This window comes from Oryctolagus cuniculus, chromosome 5 (assembly GCF_964237555.1).
Source record: "Oryctolagus cuniculus chromosome 5, mOryCun1.1, whole genome shotgun sequence".
In the NCBI taxonomy this organism is placed as follows: Eukaryota; Metazoa; Chordata; class Mammalia; order Lagomorpha; family Leporidae; genus Oryctolagus; species Oryctolagus cuniculus.
The window spans coordinates 98,757,157-98,780,203 of record NC_091436.1 but is presented as its reverse complement, the minus strand read 5'-3'; the positions used below and the strand labels follow the sequence as shown (position 1 = coordinate 98,780,203).

Here is a 23,047-nt window from a genome sequence, read left to right as displayed (position 1 = left end):
AGAATGAGATTGGATTGAACAAGATAAGGTTCTTACTAGGAATTTCTTTTTAACAAAAATTTATTCATTTATATGAAATTCAGAGTCACAGTGAGAGAGGGAGAGACAGAGAGAGAGGCGAGAGGTCTTGCATCTGATGGTTCAATCTCCAGTTGGCCACAACAGCCAGTGCTGGGCCAACTTGAAGCCAGGAGCCAGGAGCTTCTTCCAGGTCTCCCACATGGGTGCAGGGGCCTAAACACTTGGGCCATCTTCTGCGGCTTTTCCCAGGCCTGGGAGATCGGAAGTGGAGCAGCCAGACAGGAACCGGTACCTGTGTGGGATGCTGATATTGCAGGTGGTGGCTTTACCTTCTAACGCTACAACGCTGGCCCCTTTGGGATTTTAACAATGATGCTTATTTTTTATTTTCCTGTAAAAAAACACCAGCTTTTGACAGTTATAAGTACATTTGGTGTTCCAGAATCTAGTCTGAAAAGCCCTCCTGGCTGATATCAGAACATGCAGCAATGGGCCATGGAAAGTTTTCAGCTAACATTTAAAAATCTTCAGATGGACACAATTAATAGGCCAGTGCACATTTTTAGAAGTGAAAATTTTTCATAGTTTAAAAAAAATCTTTGGATAGAAAGTTTCACTTCCAGTTATGACCAGATTTTCTCTGGAGTCTCTACAGGCTGTCAGAGGCTGGGTAAAGTGTGTATTATGAACTGTTTTAGGTACTCTAGTTCAAAGTCTTCCCATTATTAAGGACATTTTTTGCTGTGTTTAGTTTTTAAAATTTTATAGTAGGATTATGTTTTTTTTTTAAAGATTTATTTGAATGGCAGACTTGGGGAGAGAGAGAGAAAGAGAGAGAGAGAGAGAGAGAAAGGGAGCGAGGTATCTTCTATCCACTGGTTCACTCCCCAAATTGCCAGTTTGAAGCCAGGAGCTATATGGGTCTTCTGCATGAGTGTCAGGGGCCCCAGTGCTAGAAACATCTGCTGCTTTCCCAGGTACATTAGCAGGAAGCTGGATTAGAAGTGGAGCGGCTGAGACTTGAACCAGTGCTTATATGGGGGATGCTGGTGTCACAGGCAATGACTTAAACCACTGCACCACAAAGCTGGTCCCAAAGTTTGTTTTTAATATTTGTAGAATTCGCTTATATTGGCTTGCCAGGGTATGTTATTGAAAGTCATATTTTTGTTGTGTTCTTTTGACAATATTAGATTAAAAATATGAAAAAAAGATAAAAAGCTGTTTATTGCTTTTCAGGTATACATATGGGAAACCAGTGAAAGGAGATGTAGTGCTTACATTTTTACCTTTATCGTTTTGGGGGCAGAAGAAGAATATTACAAAAAACTTTAAGGTAACTTTTTCATGTATTTTATAACTTATCAGGATGAAATATAAGTGTATTCTTTCTAGAAATAAGATTTTATATTGAATAAACAAAAAAAAACTGAGTATAAGAAAAGAGCTTTCCAACATTGAGTAAATAAAAACCCACTCATTTATAGTGATTACAATTGAACAGAGCTATCATATCATTGTGATATGATAGTTTAAGTTTTAATTTGTAAAATCTGAATTAGTTTGAGTTTTAATTTGTAAAATATGAATTAAAATACAATATGAATTAAAATTTGGAAAATAAATGTGAACTTTTTAACAAAACAGATAAATGGATCTGCAAACTTCTCTTTTAATGATGAAGAGATGAAAAAGGTAATGGAATTTTCAAATGGGCATTCTGAACACATGGATGTATCCTCCCCTGGGCCAGTAGAAATTTTAGCCACAGTGACAGAATCACTTACAGGTTTGTAGCCTTTTAAGCAAAGGTAAAGCTATTGATGTGATGGTGCTCCCTCATTCTGTTATGACAATACCTGTGCTTGGGAGCAGCACTGCCTTTCTAAGGATGCTGTTTCACGTGGGAATTGTCCTATTAATTAGTCTAACTTGTAGGAGGTTTTTATAATAAAGGAGAAACTTATTTTCTATGAAAGTCTATACTTTAAGCACATGAGATAGCTATTTGAAATTTTTCCATTTCTATTCTTTCTTTTCAGCCTGAAAACTACACAGAAAAGTCTGCATTGTCAGCTTGTTCGTTCTCTTCTCTACTTCTTCTTTTCTTTAAAAAAAAACATTTCACATCATCTGCTATCTCTTCTGCTCCTAGACAGCTTTTTCTTTTAATAAGAAAATAGAAGTTTATTCTTCGGACATTTCTGTTATCATTTCAAATGCTATAATGCTAGAGAACAAAAGACTATTCTTCAGTGGTCTTAATAATTTGGCATACAGGTCACTGAAGGACGGCAATGAAGGGGTAGAGAGCCTAGTAGAACCACATGCTTCTCTCAGTGTCAGAGCCAATATGGAAATGAGGCTCATGTGTCCCAATATCTAAAGCCCCTTTGACAAGTAGCTTAGTTGGGGAGAGTTGGTGCTAGAAGCTGTGGGTGAAAATACTACTCTTGCATTCTAAATGTTGCAATTTCCAAAATAGGGATCTCAAGAAATGCAAGCTCCAATGTGTTTTTCAAACAGCATGATTATATCATCGAATTTTTTGATTATGCTGCTGTCTTGAAGCCGTCTCTCAACTTCACAGCTACTGTAAGTTGGTGTGTTTGTTACTTATCCATTGCAGTTAGTTCAATTTAATGAAACAGAATGGGAAATGTTACTTCAATGATTTTCTAGAAATTAAAGCAAAACTGGGTAGAATACTTTCCTCCTTTAGATATATGAGAATTATAGAAACTTCAAATGATTTTTGTCTAATTTTTCCTAAAAAAGGTAATTTCTACAAGTAACAAACATTACTTTTTTAGATTTTTATTTATCTGAAAGGCAGAGTGGTAGAGAGAGATGGAGAGAGAAATCTTCCATCTGTTGATTTACTCCCCAAATGGCTGCAACAGCTAGGCTGGGCTACGCTGAGGCCAGGGCCAGGAACTTCATCCTGGTCTCTCATGGGGGTTCAGGGACCCAAAGACTTGACGCATCTTCTATGGCTTTTTCAGGCCTGTTAGCGGGCACCTCTACCTGAAGTGGACTAGCTGGGGCTAGAAACAGTGCTTCAGTATGGGATGCTGGTGTCGCAGGTGGTCACTCACATTACCTGGTGTACTATAACACTGGTCTCAATAAAAATATTTTCCTGAAAATTTGTTTATTTTTTTCTTAAATTATTTTTTCATAATTTTGATTAACATATAATACTTGCCATTGCAGCATGAAAGCAGCCACAGACAATTTCTAAGCAACTTAGAATGTGTACGTTTTGATAAAATACTGGATTGGCCTGCCTGCTTTCTGTAGTTTACTGACCTCTGACTTAAAGGAAGAGGGATTACTTCTTTTTGAGTGAGAAATTTTAGGTAGCTCCTGACTTGATTGATATTAACCATTTAGATAGTTTGAAAAAGGAAGCAAAATAGCACAAGGCTGTGAATGGTTGTTGCCAAATGAGTAGAGTGATACAGTGGGAGTTGGCGTGAGAGGCATTGCCTTGGGGTAGGTGAGAGGATTACAAAAGGATGCTTAATAGAGGAAGAGGCCCTGAGCCATTCCTTAAAGATCAGTAGGGTTAATGTTTGGGTATGGAATGGGTGATGTGGAGCAAGATGGACTGAGACAAAAAGAAAACTCTGGTTGACAAGTTTTAGGTGTATCTTGGTGACAGTGATTGGTGTGATAAAACAGGAGGAGGAGCTTGGGGAGCTGTAGAGGATCCTAAATGTCTCACCTGTGCATTGAACTTGATGCTCGAGGCAGCAAGGAGCCTAGGAGCCTTAGGAATGTGGGAGGAATATGACAAAAGCAGTGGTTGAGGAGGACCGATCAGGGCTGTGTGCAGGAGAGAGGGGACATCAGAGGCATGAGGTGACAAGGTGCCTTGTGGGGTTGACTGTGCAGCTGGAGAGGGTGGAAGAAAGAAATACAGGACTTGGCATTTACTGGATTTGGGAGGTGAGGAGAGGGGGTAAAATTCAGAGGTATTGAGTCATGGTGTTAGTGACAATAGGAAAGGAGAGTTGGTTGCTCAATATTAGAAGTGCTGAAATTGAGGTAACTAGGAGGACTAAGAAACTGCCTGCAGGGAATTACAGAAATTGAGTCTGAGCTCCAGAGAAAGATGAGGGTGGAAATTCTGGGTGTGGATACAATCACAACAAAATACTCTAAGCCATGGAAGTACTGAGAACTTTGAGGCAGAGGGAAGAAATGATGGCTGATAATTGGCCTGGATACATTTCTACAAATAGGGAGAGGGAAGAGGAACCAAAAAGGACATGGAGAAAGAGAAGTATGGGAGGAGGAGGTTGTTGCGGAGCCACGGAAGACAAGGAAGTCATACCACGGAGAAGGCAGCGGTCAGTGGTGTTGGAGGCCACCCAGAGAGAGGCTACCAGTTCTGGAAACCAGAGTGCTACCTGTAATTTCTGAGCGCTCAGTTTCATGGGAATAGTCCATATGGACACGGGGTTCCGTTGAATTGCAACCCATCGCTTCCCTTGTTCCCTGGCTTTAAGATGTGTTGTTTTGACAACCAGGTGAAGGTTGCCCGTTCTGATGGCCATCAGCTAACTCCTGAAGAGAGAAGCAATAATGTCGTCATAGCAGTGCTGCAGAGAAACAGCACCAACCTCTGGACCAGGTGGAGCAGCAGAAATGAGGAAACAGCAGCCGTCCAGAACATCAGTTATGCTCTCCCCCCAAGTGGAATCTTTACGATTGAATTCCCAATCCTGGACAATTCCGCTGAGCTACAATTGAAGGTGCCAGCTGCTTCTACTCATTGTGCTACTGTAACTTGTAATCCTGGGATGAGCACTCAGGCTGTCTGGACCCAGTGTGCATAAGAAGTGGACATGTTTCCATTCAAAAAGAAAGTGAGACAGTGCAAAAAGTGATTTTATAACAGCCGCTGAGGGTTTGACCAAATGCTCTCTTCTAAGTTCATTTTGAAGAGCGTAGTAAAATACGCTAGCCCTGCTAGCCCCCGGTCTGGGTTGATTTTTTTTTTTTTTTTTACAGGCAGAGTGGACAGCGAGAGAGAGAGACAGAGAGAAAGGTCTTCCTTTGCCGTTGGTTCACCCTCCAATGGCTGTCTCGGCCGGTGCGCTGCGCTGATCCTCAGCCAGGAGCCAGGTGCTTCTCCTGGTCTCCCATGGCGTGCAGGGCCCAAACACTTGGGCCATCCTCCACTGCACTCCCAGGCCACAGCAGAGAGCTGGCCTGGAAGAGGGGCAACCGGGACAGAATCTGGCGCCCCGACCGGGACTAGAACCTGGAGTGCCAGCGCCACAGGCGGAGGATTAGCCTAGTGAGCCGCGGCGCCGGCCTGGGTTGATTTTCAATCATGTGGAAGCTTATTGTGGCAGGAACTGAAATGAAAGTGGATTGTACATACATTTTTACATACATATGTTTGCTGAGCAGCCTTTCTCAGAGTGGCTCACGTGAGACTCCCCAGCCAGCCCTGTTACCTTTCTTCTGGTTATTTAGCCCTGCCCAGAGCAGGGTGCTCCACACCTGTGGCCTTTCAGAGTTTTACTCTGAACATCGGTGGATGGAGCTGAGTGCTATGATTTCTTGCTTGTATTTGAACTATGTGTTGTGGAAAAAGGAACGGTCCCTCTTTCATTTCATTCTCTTTTATCCCAGTGTTTCCTATTAAAATACTTTTGTTCGGAAATAAGCTAAGACTATGCTTTTTCCTCTTAGGTTATGGTGGTGAAGATCCTTTCCTACGTTTTAAAGCTATCAGTTTCTTTATGATATATGATGTAAAATGTCAAAGACCCCATTTCTGGTGAATCTATTTTTTTTTCTGCGTGGAAAAAGAAAAAGTGAATTTGAATTTTGATAATTGTTGAGCAGGTAGCATTCTCAAAGTGTCACTAAAGAAGAAGACTTACAGCTTTCTTTTCTTTTGTTATAGGCCTATTTTCTTGACAGTGTAAGTAGCATGGCAGTCCATGGTATGTTTACATCTCCTAGTAAGACATACATCCAGCTCAAAACAAGAGATGAAAATGTCAAGGTAATGCTTACAGCTCACTTGTTATTACAGTACAGTTGGATACACTTCCCACTGGTATGTTCCAACTAACAAAGACTTGTTTTTTCTAGGTGGGGTCACCGTTTGAGTTGGTGGTTACTAGCAACAAGCCCTTGAAGGAGTTAAGCTATATGGTAATCTCTTACATAATCAAAATTTATGATCTGTTATAGATTGAGCTTTATTAAATGGTGTCTACCCTATGTTTACACTGAACGTACTAATTTCTTTCTTTTTTTAAAGACATTTATTATTTATTGGAAAGGTAGAGTTACAGAGAGGCAGAGGTGGAGGTAGAGGTAGAGAGAGAGGTTTTCCATCCACTGGTTTACTCTGTAAATGGCTGCAATGGCCAGAGCTGCACAGATCTGAAGCCAGGAGCTTGGATCTTCTTTTGGGTCTCCCATGTGAGTGCAGGGGCCCAAGCACATGGGCCATCTTCCCCTGGCTTCCCAGGCCACAGTAGAGAGCTGGATTGGAAGTGGAGCAGCCAGGACTCAAATCTGTACCCATATGGGATGCCGGCACTGCAGGCAGCAGCTAAACTCACTATGCCACAGTGCCACCCCAAACTTACTAATTTCTTTAAAAAAAAAAAAAGATTATTTATTTGTTTGAAAGTCAGAGTTACACAGAGAGGGAAGGAGAGAGAGAGAGTCAGTCTTCATCTGCTGGCTCACTCCCCAGATGGCCGCAATGGCTGGAGCTGCACTGATCTGAAGCCAGGAGTCAGGAGTTTCTTCTGGGTCTCCCATGCGGGTGCAGAGGCCAAGGGCTTGGGCCATCTTCTAATGCTTTCCCAGGCCATAACAGAGAGCTGGATAGGAAGTGGAGCAGCCGGGTCTCAAACTGGTGCCCATATGGGATGCCGGCACTGCAGGTGGCGGTTTTATCCGCTAAGCTACAGTGCCCCCCCCCCAAACTTACTAATTTCTAAAATTCAGCCTCATACCTTTTTAACCCTGTCTTTAAAGAAAATGTATTTGAGAGAGAGAGAGAGAAGGAGAAAGAGTGTTTGATCTACTGATTCACTCCCTAAATGCCCCAGATGGCCAAAGCTGTACTAAGACCAAAGATGGGAACCAGGAACTCAATTCAGCAATCCAGATCTCCTGTGTGGGTGGTGGGAACCCAATTACTTGGGCTATCATCACTACCTCCTGAGGTCTGTATTAGTAGGAAGCTGTTGTCAGGAACTAGAGGTATGTATCAAACCCAGGCTGTCTGATACAGGTCAGATGGCTGCCCCTGCCTATCCTAGCCTGTCCTTTGTATGTTGCAATCAATCTTTTTTCTTTCTTTTCCTATATTTGCATTTCAATTTAAAGTGGATAAATTTTTATTGGATAAACAACTTGCATTTATTGTAGAAGATTATACAATATAAGAAAATAAAAGTTGTTACCCACGGCTTTATAATCCAACTCTCCCAATGTTGCCCTATATTTCTTCCAATCAAAAATGGATTCTTGACTGTGAGACTACTGTTGTTCTCATCAGTAATGTTTTAATCTTATCATTTCCTATTCCTAGTTTATATTCCATGTTTGTCAGGGAGGTTTTCTTGAATTTAAAAAGGCCTTGAAGCTAATTTAAGTCAAGAATTTTTTGTGTGCTTAAATTGCTAAATGTAGCTTCAGTTGAGATCTTACTAGATTTAACAAAAAAAAAAAAAAATTAAACTAATCTTCTTTTGTTTTCAGGTAGTATCCAGGGGACAGTTAGTGGCTGTAGGCAAACAAAATTCAACAATCTTCTCTTTAACACCAGAAAGTTCTTGGGCTCCAAAAGCTTGTATAATTGTGTATTATATTAAAGATGATGGGGAAATTATAAATGATGTTCTCAAAATTCCTGTTCAACTTGTTTTTAAAAATGAGGTAAGATCTAAGGTAATGATGTTTAAAAGAAGTATTCCTATTTGTGAAATCTGAGAAATGCAATATTCCTTTAGAATAGTATCATTAAGTCAAAGAGTTTAGAAATTTATATTACCCACTTCTAGAACTATGATTAAACCTCTTCATATTTAGTTACCACATGTGTATTTTTTGCGTATGGAATTATTGGGCACTGTGGGTTTTATTTGTAAGATATGGCTTTGGACTGTAAGACTTCAATGTAAGCCATGAAGCCCTCTGAGGATTTTTCAAATGGTTGACTCGGGATTTTCCTGGGCAGTACAGAATCTGTGTGGTATTAACACTGGTGTAAGGGTGGAATTAAGGGTATGGGGGGATTGAGGCTGTCTGAAATGACAAGTAGAAGCAGAGCTGGGCTTTACTGTGTTCCATCAGCTGAAAAATAACCCAGGACAATTTTAAAAAAATATTTATTTATTTATTTGAAAGGCAGAACTACAGAGAGGCAGAGAGAGAGAGAGAGAGAGAGACTCTTCCATCCACTGGTCCACTCCCCAAATGGCCACAATGGCTGGAGCTGGGCCTATCTGAAGCAAGGAGCCGGAAGCTTCTTCCTGGTCTCCCATGCGGGAGCAGGGGCCCAAGGATGTGGACCATCTACTACTGCTTTCCCAAGCCATAGCAGAGAGCTGGATCAGAAGTATAGCAGTCGGGACTCGAACTGGTGCCCATATGGCACTGCAGTTGGGGGCTTTACCCACTATACCACTGCGCTGGCCCCACCCAGGACAAATTTTCCATTAGCTTGGTTGTCTTGTGTGTGAGGCTCTGTGTAGAGTCTGGTCACTAATTCTGAAGTGCTTGGTGTAGCCTCACACAGCCAGCCTTTATAGGAAATCCCCTTGAATGCCTACCCTGAAAAGAAATCTGATGGAACCATCTCACATGTATCAGAATGAGCCTTTATTCTCACTAAAAACTGCTGCCTTCTTGGGTCCTATTAACTAAAATAGTCATTGTTTTGAAGTATTGATTTGTAGAGTCTATTTTTCCTAATATATATTTTTTTTACTTAACTTGTTAGAATTTTGAGAAGTAGCAGTAGTCATCCGTTGCTTTCTTTGGTTGAGAATCGTTAACCCTAACTTTTAATATGAACTTCTATTTTTTTGCCTTTTTAAAAAGAGTTTTTGAAAATATAATACTGTATTTTGTTAGTTTTAGAGTACAGTTTTTACTTTTAGTGATTTTAGTGGGGAGGCCCTGAAGCTAGAAGCCCAGAACTCAATCCAGGACTCCCATATGGACAGCAGGAACCCAAATACTTATGCAATCAATGCTCCCAGGGTATATATTAGGGGCAAGCTGGAGTTAGGAGCCAGAGCAGAGTTTTGAACACAGCCTAACTGCTAAGCCAAATACTTTTGCCTAAACATATCTTTTAATTTTCCTTTTTAAAATACCCTCTTGTAAGAGATAGGAAGCTTCAGTTCCATTTGCAAGGGTATACCTTTCTCTAATATTTACATGCTAATAATTATCACATATGGAAAGAAGCTGCATACATGGAAATGTATGCATAGGATATGTTTAAACAAGAGAAAACGAGTAAACCTTTGTTGATGTTCAGTAATGACTATGGAATGCATGAATGAGAAGTAGAAGGGATAAGAGGAGTAGGTTTAGGAATCATCCACCTAGAAGTGCGTGTTAAGGCCATGTGGTCTCTGAGGCACACAGTCTAGAGTGAGAAATACAAGGTCCAAGACTGAGTCTTGAACGTGCTGCATCCCCATCCACTCCCGTTCCCCCTTTAGGATGTAGACAGAGAAAGTAAACTAGATTCAGTTGCTGGAGAGGAAAAGTGCACTGGATGAGTTAAACAGGCAAGGAAGATTCATTTAAGCGTATGTGAGAGGAGATAGATTGAATTCAACCCTGCTGACTCAAAAGGCAGCGAGTTTTGCAGCTGTGGGGTGAGTAAATGTCAAAGTACCACAGGCCCTGGTGGGAGGGTTGGCCAGGCTCGCAGCAGGCGGATCAGGCTCTCTGTGTTTGCCAGTTGGTACTGAGCTGGTGACATTAGACTCCCACTCTTCCACGGAGGCTGGGAAATCCACTTGGGACCCTTGTCAGTCTTGTTCATTACCTACAGAACCAGGCTTCCATGTCCCTGAGAAAGCCATCCCTGGGTTCTAAAACTCTAGAGACTGAGAAGATTTTCACCCCAAACGGGGCAGAGAAAGAATTTACAGTGACAAGTTTGCTGAGGAAAGGGAGGTCAGAGGCTGTGGTCAGGAAGACGCCTGTCCGAGGGGAACAGTAAGGCCATCCTGGCCATGCAGTGCTGTCACTGGCGCAGGGGAATGCTGAGATGGAGCTACAGAAATGGAAATTCTCAGCAGGAAGGGGCCTCCTGACAAGGCTGTGATGAGATGATTGATGTTACTCCGGAAGTGGGACCGTGCTGTGAAGAGTGTGGTGACAGAGGAAGTTCAGACAGCCGTGGAGACACAGGTCCCTGGGGCTGGCCTGGGGTTTGGACTGCCCACCCCCTACCTTGGAAAGAGCCCCTCTCACTTCCCAGCCCAGGTAGTTCTGAGAATGCTCTGGGAGCTCTCCTTGCATGCAGTCTTGATCAACACGTAGGCACCTGCAGTTTCTTTCCTCTTTCACGTTCCTCCTCATGGATACTGGCTTCCTCCCAGTGTTCTAGATACTGCTGTTCAGCCCTGGCCAGAGGCTGGGGGTGGGAGATGGAGAAAGGGAAGAGCAAAGGTGGAGAAGTGAGGGCTCCTTTGGGTTTATACCACTGTGTGAAGTCTTTCATTCACAAACGTGTCAGGAGTAAAGTTTGTAATTTCTTTTTCCTAGAGAAGGGTTGAGAAATATCCCAGAGCCAAGGCAGATGAGGAATCTTAGTTAGATTTTAAGTCATTGATTTGCTGCTGGTAAGATGCATATATAATACTTTTAAAAAGTAAAACCAAAAACCCTTCTTTATCTGTTTCTTAGATAAAGCTGTTTTGGAGTAAAGCTAGTGCTAAACCATCTGAGAAAGTGTCTCTTAAGGTCTCTGTGACACAGCCTGACTCCATAATTGGCATCACAGCTGTTGATAAAAGTGTGAATCTGATGAATGCCTCAAATGATATGTCAGTGGAAAATGTGAGTTAAACTTATTTTTTTTAAAAAATTCCAGAAATGCATGTTAAGAGAGAGAAAGAAAGAAACTTTATTGTATCACCTGAAATATTTAAAGAAGATTTTACCGGTGTCTCTGCATGTGTACGTCATAATCAGTGAGCTTCCTCTTCCAGGGCTTATGCTGGAGAGCTTCAGTGGGTGACTGTCTTTGCTGTCTTCCATGAGAAATTCCATCCAAAGTCAGGAGGAGGAGGAAATTCTGGAGATCTGTTGTGTAGCATGTGATTACTAACAATGTATTCTACATAGAAAAATTTCTGATAGTGTAGATTTTAAATGTTCCTACCAGAAAAAATAAATATAAGGTGATAATGATGTAATCAGGTAGATTTAATTTTTCCACAATACATACATATATCAAAACATCACATTGTATGCCTGAATTTATGCAACAATATAAAGAAATGCCACTTCATGTCCCTTCATTTTCATGCTATATTTTATTTTAAGACACTAAAGAAAGTACTGGGAAATTGACTTACACAGTTCTGGATAACATCAGATAAGAGAGCTTTAGGTAATTTTGAAGGGCTTTCTATTTTCGTTAAATATGGTTGTAAATAATTATAGTTCCCATTGAATTAGGAATTTGCAGTATGTTAAGGGAGTGAAAGCATGTAAATATGCAAAAAATGTACAAACAAGTATGCAGAAATCCACCATTACATAAACTAATTCCATATTAATTAGTCATTTTATCTTTATACATTCTTTTAAAATTATTTGTCTGAGGGGTAGGCATACATGGAGTGATGGGGAAGAGAGTTAGAGACAGACAGACACACAAGGAGCTCCTGTCTGCTGGTTGACTCCCTGAATGCCTACAATGAAGCTGGGAGCTGGGGACTCGATACAGGTCTCCTACAGGGGTGGCAAGGTCCCAGCCACTGAGCTATCGATGCTATCTCCCAGAGTGTGCATTAGCAGGAAGCTAGAATCAGGAGCGGAGCCAGAACTCAAACCCAGGTACTCTGATACGGGATATAGGCAGTTTAACTGATGTCTTAACTGCTAGGCCAAATTTCCACCCCTTACTTATATATTCTTGATATATTATTGTGTGCCATTATCGGTTATGATTTAGATTGTATACTCTATGTCCATTAAAAGACTGAGAAATTAGTTATTTAACTGAAGGAAGTGTACAATTCATTCAAGCAAATTAATTTTACCATGTAAAAACAAAATCAGCTCAACCATACATACTTTTCTTTCTGAGGTGTTAATTTCTCAGTCTTTTTTTAAAAGAAAACTTTTTTAAAATAAATTGATCATTTCTTTTCTTAAGTTCACATTATTCCTAAAAGTCTATAGATATTACGTTTGAATTTATGAAAAATAATAATATTTTTTACCTTATGGCTTTCTAAATATCTTGATAAATATATTCTATTTTTTCATCCCTCTGTGTATGTTTGTGTGTGTACATAAACATGTGTACATACACATATATACACACACCCCTATTTGGCATGCATGCTATTTACATATTATACAATATAATCTATTTATACATATATTTATGCACACACATGTATATATGTGTATGTGTGTATATGTGTAAACAGTAAATTTTTCAGATATACTAAGGTTGCTAACCCAGCTTTATTTTTTTAGAAAACTTTTATTTAATAAACATAAATTTCAAAAGATTATAGTGGTTTTCCCCCCATAACCACCCTCCCACCCACAAACCATCCCATTTCTTACTCTCTCTCCCATCCCATTCTTCATTAAGATTCATTTTTAATTATCTTTATATACAGATCTACTTAGTATATACTAAGTAAAGATTTCAACAGATTGACCCACACAGACACATAAAGTATAAAGTACTGTTTGAGTACTAGTTATACCGTTAATTCACATAGTAAACACGTTAAGGACAGAGATCCTATATGGGGAGTAAGTGCACAGTTACTCCTGGTGTTGATTTAACAATTGACACTCTTATTTATGACGTCAGCGATCACCTGAGGCTCTTGTCCTGAGCTGCCAAGGCTATGGAAGCCTCTTAAGTTCACAAACTCCAACCTTATTTAGACAAGGCCATAGTAAAAGTAGAAGTTCTCTCCTCCATTCAGAGAAAGGTACCTCCTTCTTTGATGGCCCATTCTTTCTGCTGGGTTCTCACTTGTAGAGATCTTTCATTTAGGCCATTTTTTTTTCCACACTGTCTTGGCTTTCCATGTCTGAGAAACTCTCGTGGGCATTTTAGCCAGATCTGAATGCCTTAAAGGCTGATTCTGAGGCCAGAGTGCTGTTTAGGACATCGGCCATTCTACGAGTCTGCTGTATATCCTGCTTCCCATGTTGGGTCATTCTCTCCTTTTTAATTCTATTAATTATTATTATTATTATTTATTTGACAGAGTTAGAGAGAGAGAGAGACAGAGAGAAAGGTCTTCCTTCTGTTGGTTCACCCCCCAAGTAGCCGCTATGGCTGGAACTACGCTGATCTGAAGCCAGGAGCCAGGTGCTTCCTCCTGGTCTCCCATGCGGCTGCAGGGGCCCAAGCACTTGGGCCATCCTCCACTGCCCTCCTGGGCCACAGCAGAGAGCTGGACTGGAAGAGGAGCAACCAGGACTAGAACCCAGAGCCCATATGGGATGCCGGTGCCGCAGGGATTAACCAAGTGAGCCATGGTGCTGGCCCTCTATCAATTATTATTAGCAGACACTTAACCCAGCTCTTTTTTAGGTTCATATTTTCCTGGTGTATTTTCTTTTTATTTTAACCTTTTGTTTTTAAGTATTTTATTGCTAGCATATTGTTATATTTTGCTCTTGCTTTTAAATCTAATCTGATAGTTTATATCTTTTAACAAGCCTTTTTTAATATAAAGATTTATTTACTTATTTGAAAGGCAGTGTTACAGAGAGGCAGAGGCAATAAGAGAGAGATCTTCTATCTGCTGGGCCAATCCAAAGCCAGGAGCCAGGAGCTTGCTCTGGGTCTCCCATGTGGGTGCAGGGGACAAGGACTTGGGCCACCTTTAACTGCTTTCCCAGGTCATAAGCAGACAGCTGGATCTGAATTGGAGCAGCCAGATCTTGAACCTGCTTTCCATTTGGGATGCTGACAATACAAGCGGTGGTTTCACCTGCTATGCCACAGCACTGGCCCCTTAACAAGTCTTTTTAACCCATGTAGAAGTATAGTAGTTTTTGCTGTAATTAGAACTTTTTCCTGCTACGTTTTAATGTTTTTTTCTTTTTCTTTTTTTTTTATTTGGTAAATACAAATTTCCAAAGTACAGTTTATGGACTACAATGGCTCCCCCCCCCCCATAATTTCCCTCCCACTTGCACCCCTCTCATCTTCTGCTCCCTCTCCCATTCCATTCACATCAAGTTTCATTTTCAATTATCTTTATATACAGAAGATTGATTTAGTATATATTAAGTAAAGATTTCATCAGTTTGCACCCACACAGAAACACGGAGTATAAAATACTGTTTCAGTACTAGTTATAGCATTACTTCACATTGGACAACACATTAAGGACAGATCCCACATGAGAAGTAAGTACACAGTGACTCCTATTGTTGACTTAACAATTTAACACTCTTGTTTATGGCGTCAGTAATCTCCCTAGGCTCCAGTCATGAGTTGCCAAGGCTATGGAAGCCTTTTGAGTTCGCCGACTTCGATCTTATTCCGACAGGGTCATAGTCAAAGTGGAAGTTCTCTCCTCCCTTCAGAGAAAGGTACCCCCTTCTTTGATTGCCCCGTTCTTTCCACTGGGATCTCACTCACAGAGATCTTACATTTAGGTCGTCATCTTTTTTTTTTTTCCCAGGGTGTCTTGGCTTTCCATGCCTAAAATACTCTCATGGGCTCTTCAGCCAGATCCGAATGCCTTAAGGGCTGATTCTGAGACCAGAGTGCTGTTTAGGACATCTGTCATTCTATGAGTCTGCTGTGTATGCCGCTTCCCATGATGGATCGTTCTCTCCCTTTTTGATTCTATCAGTCAGTATTAGCAGACACTAGTCTTGTTTGTGTGATCCCTTTGACTCTTAGACTTCTCAGTGTGTTCAATTGTGAACTGAAATTGATCACTTGGACTAGTGAGATGGCATTGGTACATGCCACCTTCATGTGATTGTATTGGAATCCCCTGGCACGTTTCTAACTCCACCATTTGGGGCAAGTCCGATTGAGCATGTCCCAAATTGTGTATCTCCTCCCTCTCTTATTCCCACTGTTATATTTAACAGGGATCACTTTTCAGTTAAAATTTAAACACCTAAGAATAATTGTATGTTAATTACAGAGTTCAACCAATAGTACTAGAACTAAACAAAGAAAAAATACTAAAAGGAACAAAATATTACATTGTACATCAACAGTCAAGACAAGGGCTGATCAAGTCACTATTTCTCATAGTGTCCATTTCACTTCAACAAGTTTCCCCTTTGGTGCTCAGTTAGTTGCCGCCGATCAGGGAGAACATATGATATTTGTCCCTTTGGGACTGGCTTAATTCACTCAGCATAATGTTTTCCAGATTCCTTCATCTTGTTGCAAATGACCAGATTTCATTTTTTTGACTGCTGTATAGTATTCTATAGAGTACATGTCCCATAATTTCTTTATCCAGTCTACTGTTGATGGGCATTTGGGTTGGTTCCAGGTCTTAGCTATTGTGAATTGCTTTTGCTGCGAGGTTTCCTTCCTTTACCTTCTTTCATATTGATGATTGTGTTTCTGCGTTTCTGTGTGTAACACATCTTTAAGCATCTTTTGCAGGGCCAGACGAGTGGCGACAAATTCTTTCAATTTCTGTTTGCTATGAAAGGTCTTTATTTCACCTTCATTCACAAATGAGAGCTTTGCAGGATATAATATTCTGGGCTGGCAGTTTTTTCTCTCTTAGTACCTGGGCTATGTCTTGCCATTCCCGCCTAGCTTGTAGGGTTTCTGATGAGAAGTCTGCTGTGAGTCTAATTGGAGATCCTCTGAGAGTAATCTGACGTTTCTCTCTTGCACATTTTAGGATCTTTTCTTTCTGTTTCACTGTGGTGAGTTTAATTACAACGTGTTGTGGCGACGATCTCTTTTGGTCATGTTTATTAGTGGTTCTATGAGCTTCCTGTACTAGGATGTCTCTGTCCTTCTCCAAACCTGGGAAATTTTCTGCTAGTATTTCACTAAAAAGGCCTTCTAATCCTTTCTCCCTCTCCATGCCTTCAGGAACTCCTAGAACCCGAATGTTGGGTTTTTTAATAGTATCCTGTAGATTCCCAACAATATTTTTTAGATTTCTAATTTCCTCTTCTTTTCTTTGGTTTGACTGTATACTTTCCTGTTCTCTGTCTTCTAAGTCTGATATTCTCTCTTCTGCTTCACTCATTCAGTTTTTAAGGCTCTCTAATGTGTTTGTCATTGGATCTATTGAATTCTTCATTTCATTATGATTTCTCGTCACTATCACAGTTTTATGTTCTACTAGTTGCTTCATTTCATTTTGATTCCTCCTTAATATTTCATTTTAATGAGAGAGATTTTCTATCCTGTCCAGTAAGGATTTCCGTAGTTCAAGAATTTGTTTTTGAGAACTTAATGTTCTTATCATTTTTTTGAGATCCACTTCTTGCATTTCTTCTATCTCATCATCTTCATAATCTTTAATTGGGGTGTCTTATCATTTTGGGGCATCATAGTTTCTTCCTTGTTCTTGTTACCTCAGTTTCTACGTTTGGCATTGTGGAGATATTCTTTGGTTTCTTTGCTGTGGTGTTTTTTCTCGTTATACTGTGACTCTAGATTAAGTGGACTGTCTGCTTTTGATGGAGCCTTAGAGGCTTGAGATGGGTGTGGCCTGAGAGCTCTGTTTGGTTCCTCAGGGTTAAGGGTGTGCCAAAGGTGACACTCCCAGATTAGGCGTGTTAAATCTCTCTCTTTCTTTCTTTTTTTGATTCAAAAGGGACGTAATTCCACACAGCTGAGCAGAATTGGAGGTAGTTAGCAGGCGAATGATATACCCACAGGAGCCAGAGATCAGAAGCTCTTTCCCAAGGACCACACAGGGAATCTGTTCAGCCCTCAGTGTGGGCTCAAATTCTCCTGCAGTCTCCCACTGGGTTGCCAAGGTTACCAAATTGTAGCGTCTCTGGAGAGTACTCACGTGAATTCTGTGCGTTCTCTCCCCCACCGTCTCTGTTTTCACAGTCTCAGTTCATTAGCACCACACATTCACTAGGTCCTAATCTCCTGTTATTTCACACCCCCCCCCCCCCCCGCCCCAGAGTCAGGTTTTTCTGCTAGGCTGAGGGCTGGTGCAGACCTGAGGTCACCCTGCTTATGACATATGTCCAAAATGGCGCCTGCTCTTTGTCTTGCTCGCCTTTGAGAGGTGAGTGGAGAGAGAGAAACTCATGTCCGTATCGGTCACATTTTTTTTTTTTCCTCTCTCTTCTAGTTAGCCTGGTGAACTTTTCCCCACGGGGTTTCAAGCCTCATTCCCTCTAGTCTCCTCTTTTCGCTTGCCTGCCGGTATTCTGGGCTATTGAGGTTCGGCTCACCTTGCGCTCCAGCGCTGGTGTGTTGAGTCTGCTGCTGGTGTCCTGAACTGTGGGCTCCCATGCTCTCCACGCAGGTCCACTGTGAATCACTAGTTCCGGAAGAGTTTCCTCTGCTGTTTCTTCCCCAAGTCTTCCTTGAACCTTCTGTATCTCCACTTTTATTAAACTGTCTCTTCCTGGACTATCAGTGTGCTCCCATCCTATTCCGCCATCTTGCTGCTCTCTACTTTTTTATGTTTTAAAATTTAAGCTACTCTCTTCATTTCTTCTTCTTTCATGGATTTGATCAAATTTTGCTTTGCTGGGTTTTGCTTCATTCTTTTTTTTTTAAAAATTATGTTAGATGTACTTCATTCATGAACTGTACTCATATTTATTGTTATTGATTTCTTAATATTAGTATCTTCAATATTAATATACACATCTTTGTATGCTCTCATATTCTTTTTGACTCTACCCTTGTTCTCTTCTCCTTCCTCCCTCCTGGCCAGAACAAGTTATTATTGTTCAGATTTCATCTCTGTGTTATGGGTTATCTTTTCAGTCTATGTCCGTCTTTCATTTTTTTCTGGAAATTTGTGTCCATTATCTTTTTATATATATCTTTTTCTCTTTTATTTTTTCTTTCTTTCTGGGTTTCCTGTTATTCAGATATTGGCATTTCTACTTCCATCCTCCATATCTGTAAACTTTTTATTTAATATTTTCTTTTTTTTTTTTTGCAGTAAATGCCTTGTTTATTTGTTCTTTGTCTGCTTATCCATCAGGGTGGGTAATGCCTGCAGGATCTGTGGGTGGGTAAAACAGTGCTCACTCTTTCTCCTGTCCATATGTATTTTGTTTCTTCCTGCTGACTTTAACCTCTTTTCAAAGTGGGGAAAAGATTATTTCATTTTTTCTTCCTTTTAGCTGCTCTTTATTCAGGGTTGGAAGCTGCATGAGACAGTACTTTCTTTCTTTCTATCATTTTCTGCCCCTCTTCTGGCCTAGTGTGGCACTGCATGGGAACAAGTGGTGACCCTTGGAAAAACAAATCAGTCTATTTGTGGGTGTTCAGTATTATGATGCTGTAGCAAATTGTCCCCTTTACAAGGTCAAAGGTATTCTAATGTCTCTATAATTGCAATGATGAAGTAGCAGCTGCTGTCTATGCCCCATGTGCATGGACAGGCTTCTTACTGTAGATCTCAGATTACTCCACCAAGTCATCTCTAGATCATTATTTCATGTCACAGGTGTTCCATGCATCCTGGAGCTGCAAGCTCCAGGTAGGAACAAGAGAACAGTGGTCTGTGAGATTTGTAACTCTTCCAATTTAATCTTGCATCGCATGGACATATGCACATCCTCCATTTTTTGTTACTGTCAGTGTCACGTCTGTAGCAGAAAGTCTAGTTAACAAATGGATGAGGCACAGTTTCCAGGGACTCCTCCTATGAGAAGTGGGGCTGTCACTGAAAGAAATGACTGCTTCCATTCCTTATCAGATGCTAGAACCACAGGTGTTCTTGTGGTTATGAGCACATTTAGGAGCAGGGATGACAGGGTTAGGAATTGGGTCTATAGAAGGTGTCTTTTCCTATCTCATATTCCTGCTTGTATCTAGATATTTGTCTGTTTATATTTTTATTCTGATTCTCTTCCTATGCTTACCTACGTTTTTCTTTCCATGATTTCTGAAAATGCGTTTTTTCATATTGTAATTGGCGTGTTTCATGTTCACACATTGATTCTGATGACTGCTACTGGTTGTTATTTCTTAGGTGGGGTCAGGTCTGCAGGATTTGGGGGTGGGTGGGTCAGGAAAGTCTGAGGGGAATATTCTAGAAGCTACCTGTGTTCTTGTCCTTTGTTCTCCTCTCTTGACAGCTGAGCGTCCAAAGTCCTTGACAGGTGGCTCTCCCAGGCCTGCACCATGGGAACGCTGTGCATGCTCATAGCCACCAGGTGACTGCTGAGGACCATATCACACCTCTGACAGCTTCATCTGGGAGGTGTGCAGGGGGCCTGGTCTTCCTGGGGTGACATCGACAGCCACATCCTCAAGGGTCACTGGTTTCTAGAAGATGAGAGCTTCTCTGCTGCTCATTAACAGAAACAAAGAAACACGCAGGAGAAGTCACAGCAGAGGCTCCCTGCCTGCCCGGTCTGCAGACCAGGAGCTTTTGCTCTCCAGGGTTGTTTTATGTTTTCTCTTTGTCTCTTCTACTTGTCTCTGGGAGAGTTGGTCAATGGGCTCTTCAGCTTCCTGGTCATTCTTTTTTTTTTTTTTTCATTTTTGACAGGCAGAGTGGACAGTGAGAGAGAGAGACAGAGAGAAAGGTCTTCCTTTGCCGTTGGTTCATCCTCCAGTGGCCGCCGCGACCGGCGCGCTGCGGCCGGTGCACTGCACTGATCCGATGGCAGGAGCCAGGTGCTTCTCCTGGTCTCCCATGGGGTGCAGGGCCCAAGCACTTGGGCCATCCTCCACTGCACTCCCTGGCCACAGCAGAGAGCTGGCCTGGAAGAGGAAGAGGGGCAACCGGGACAGAATCCGGCACCCCGACCGGGACTAGAACCCGGTGTGCCGGCACCGCAAGGCGGAGGATTAGCCTAGTGAGCCGCGGTGCCGGCCTGGTCATTCTTTTTTACCATTCATCTCTCTTCTGCTTTGTCCCCTTGCATTGTGACCTTTATCCCAGCTGCTGTATTTTCAATATATGTGGTTTTCATGTGGTTCTTGGTTCATATTGCTAGTATTTCCCCAAATCCCAGAGTTGATCTTCTCAGTAATTCTGCTTCACGTGCTGTATGCCATCCAGTTGCAGGGGCTGCTTTCACCTGTCGGGAAGGCTGGTTGGGTTGGCAGCTCCTCTGAGGAAGTCTGCTGGGGAAGGTTGAATATCTGTCTGTCCTCTGAGTTTACAGAGAAGGGAGGGTCAAGTCTCACAGACTGGGAAATTACTCTTCATCCTCTCTGCTGCCTGCCTGTGTTCAACTTCTCTTAACCTCTCCTGGGAAAAGCAGTACTGGAGGTTGTGATCTGTCAGCCCTGAAGGTTGGGGCCAGAGTGAAGGCTTGAGGGCCCTGGGTCTGCCTACGTATCTTCTCGCTCTCTCACAGCAGAAGGATGGAAGTGCTGACCTGGAATCGGCTGAGGCCGTCTGAGCTGCTGCTGATTTTGGCAAGGAGGTTGCAAGGAGTGGTTGTCCTGAGGCTACGCCCCTGGAGAGAAGGAGGAGCAGAATTCAGGACCTCTCATCCAGTCTTGTGACTGCTGCCCGTAACTGTCTTCTGCCTTGGACCGGAGCCACCTGGCCTCTTCCACACCAGCTCTTCCTGGGCTTTTCTCATGCTACTCATCCAACTTCCCTCCTTCTTTTGTGTTCCTCCAGAGCTGGCGCAGGAGAGAGGAGTCAGAAGCCTATGCTAACAGACCATCTTGGCTTCTTTCTTTCTTGTTGAATTTATGCATGCTGCTGAGAGCGTCTGGAAGGCCACAGAGTAATTTAATTGTACTAGATCTTCCAGGAATAATTTTTAGACACCAGCCTTTCCATCATTAGCCTCTGCTGCAGCTTTGGCAGTGCTGTTTTTTATTGAGCCAGCGAGAAAAGGAGGATTTCTTTATGAGATAGAACACTGCTGCTTGAATACTTCCATCTGTTCGTGCCTGGGCAAGAACAGAAGCAGATCCTCATGTATTTGCATTTTGCGGTGGGGTGAGAGTCATGGAACTGAAATCTTCTCTCCATTATGTCTGGCCCTGGTTCCATTGTCTGTTGTCGGGCTAACTGGATTTGCCTGCTTGTTGAGACGTTATGAAATTGTCGGTGTTCTCATTACATTATTTTTGTTATTGGTGCCTGTTCTGTCCTCGTATTTGCTTACTGTGGATGCAGCCTTGGCAGTTGTTAGCATAGTAGAAACAGTGGTTATTGGTGTTTTAATTTTATACTAGAATATGTTTTTTTTTTTTCAACTTGCACATCAATACTTTCCTGATTTTTCATTCTACCTTTGTTTTATTTTCTCTGGTTAATGCTAACATAAATAAGGGAGAAGAATGCAAAGTCACCTAAAAAGGTATAAAACTTTCATTTTTTGTTGTATTAAAAAACTCATATATAACACAACATTTTTGCTTCTTGCCATTTTTCAGTGTACTGTTGAGTGACATTAATTATGTCACAACAGTGTGCCACCATGGCTGCTATCTATTTCCAAAACCTTTCTATTGCCCTAAACAGACACTCTGTAACCATAAAATAATGCTTTCTCAGTCTCCTTCCCCAACCCCTGGTAACCTCGAATCTACTTCTGTCTTTGTGAGTTTGCCTATTTTAGATCTTTCATACAAGTAGAATGATACATTTGTCATTTTTTGCCTGGATTCACTTGGCACTGTGTTTTCAAGTTTCCTCCATGCTGCAGCATGTATCTGGGCTTCGTTTCTCTTTATGGCTGAGTAGTGTTCTATTGTGTGGATGGACATGTAGATTGTTTCTACCTTTTGGCTAGTGTGACTAATGCTACAATGAACGTTGGCTTTTTTTTTTTAAAACTTTTATTTAATGAATATAAATTTCCAAAGTACAGTTTATGGATTACAATGTCTTCCTCCCCATAATGTCCCTCCCACCCACAACCCTCCCCTTTCCCACTCCCTCTCCCCTTCCATTCACATCAAGATTCATTTTCATTTCTCTTTATATACAGAAGATCAGTTTAGCATACATTAAGTAAAGAGTTCAACAGTTTGCTCCCACACAGAAACATAAAGTGAAAAATACTGTTTGAATACTAGTTATAGCATTAAATCTCAATGTACAGCACACTGAGGACAGAGATCCTACATGAGGAGTAAGTGCACAGTGACTCCTGTTGTTGACTTAACAAATTGACACTCTTGTTTGTGGCATCAGTAATCACCCTAGGCTCTTGTCATGAGCTGCCAAGGCTATGGAAGCCCCCTGAGTTCACTGACTCTGATAATTTTTAGACAAGGCCATGGTCAAAGTGGAATGAACGTTGGCTTTTAAGTGTCTATTTGAGTCCTGTCTTCAGTTCTTTGTGTAGATACCTAGGAGTGGAATTGCTGGGTCACTTTTTTTTTAATTTCTGATACTTTATTTTTAAACTGGATCATATTCTAATTCCATACTTACATTTTGGGTACTTTTTATGTTTATCAATAATTTGTTTTTCCTCTTGTGAATTGTTTCTTTAGGTTATTTTTTATTAACTCAAGTAACTGACATTTTGCAGAACTTATATTAAGCACCATCAAATTTAACTTATTTATCTCCACCAAAAGAATGGATCATTTTTAACGTGTCTTTGTGATGGTCTAGTTAATCAGTGATCTTTAAATTCCTCCTGTGTAGAACTCATGTCC

At 41.4% G+C, this 23,047-nt stretch overlaps 1 protein-coding gene across 1 annotated transcript in view; it reads left to right on the top strand.

The window, feature by feature from the left end:
- CD109 (CD109 molecule) overlaps positions 1 to 23,047 on the top strand; it is a 169,725-nt gene that overhangs the window by 84,961 nt on the left and 61,717 nt on the right. The window contains exons 8-15 of the mRNA XM_070073883.1: positions 1,261 to 1,357; positions 1,669 to 1,810; positions 2,507 to 2,616; positions 4,560 to 4,784; positions 5,951 to 6,052; positions 6,142 to 6,204; positions 7,774 to 7,950; positions 10,948 to 11,100. Coding sequence (XP_069929984.1) covers positions 1,261 to 1,357; positions 1,669 to 1,810; positions 2,507 to 2,616; positions 4,560 to 4,784; positions 5,951 to 6,052; positions 6,142 to 6,204; positions 7,774 to 7,950; positions 10,948 to 11,100 — 1,069 coding nt within the window. The remainder of the gene's footprint in view (positions 1 to 1,260; positions 1,358 to 1,668; positions 1,811 to 2,506; positions 2,617 to 4,559; positions 4,785 to 5,950; positions 6,053 to 6,141; positions 6,205 to 7,773; positions 7,951 to 10,947; positions 11,101 to 23,047) is intronic.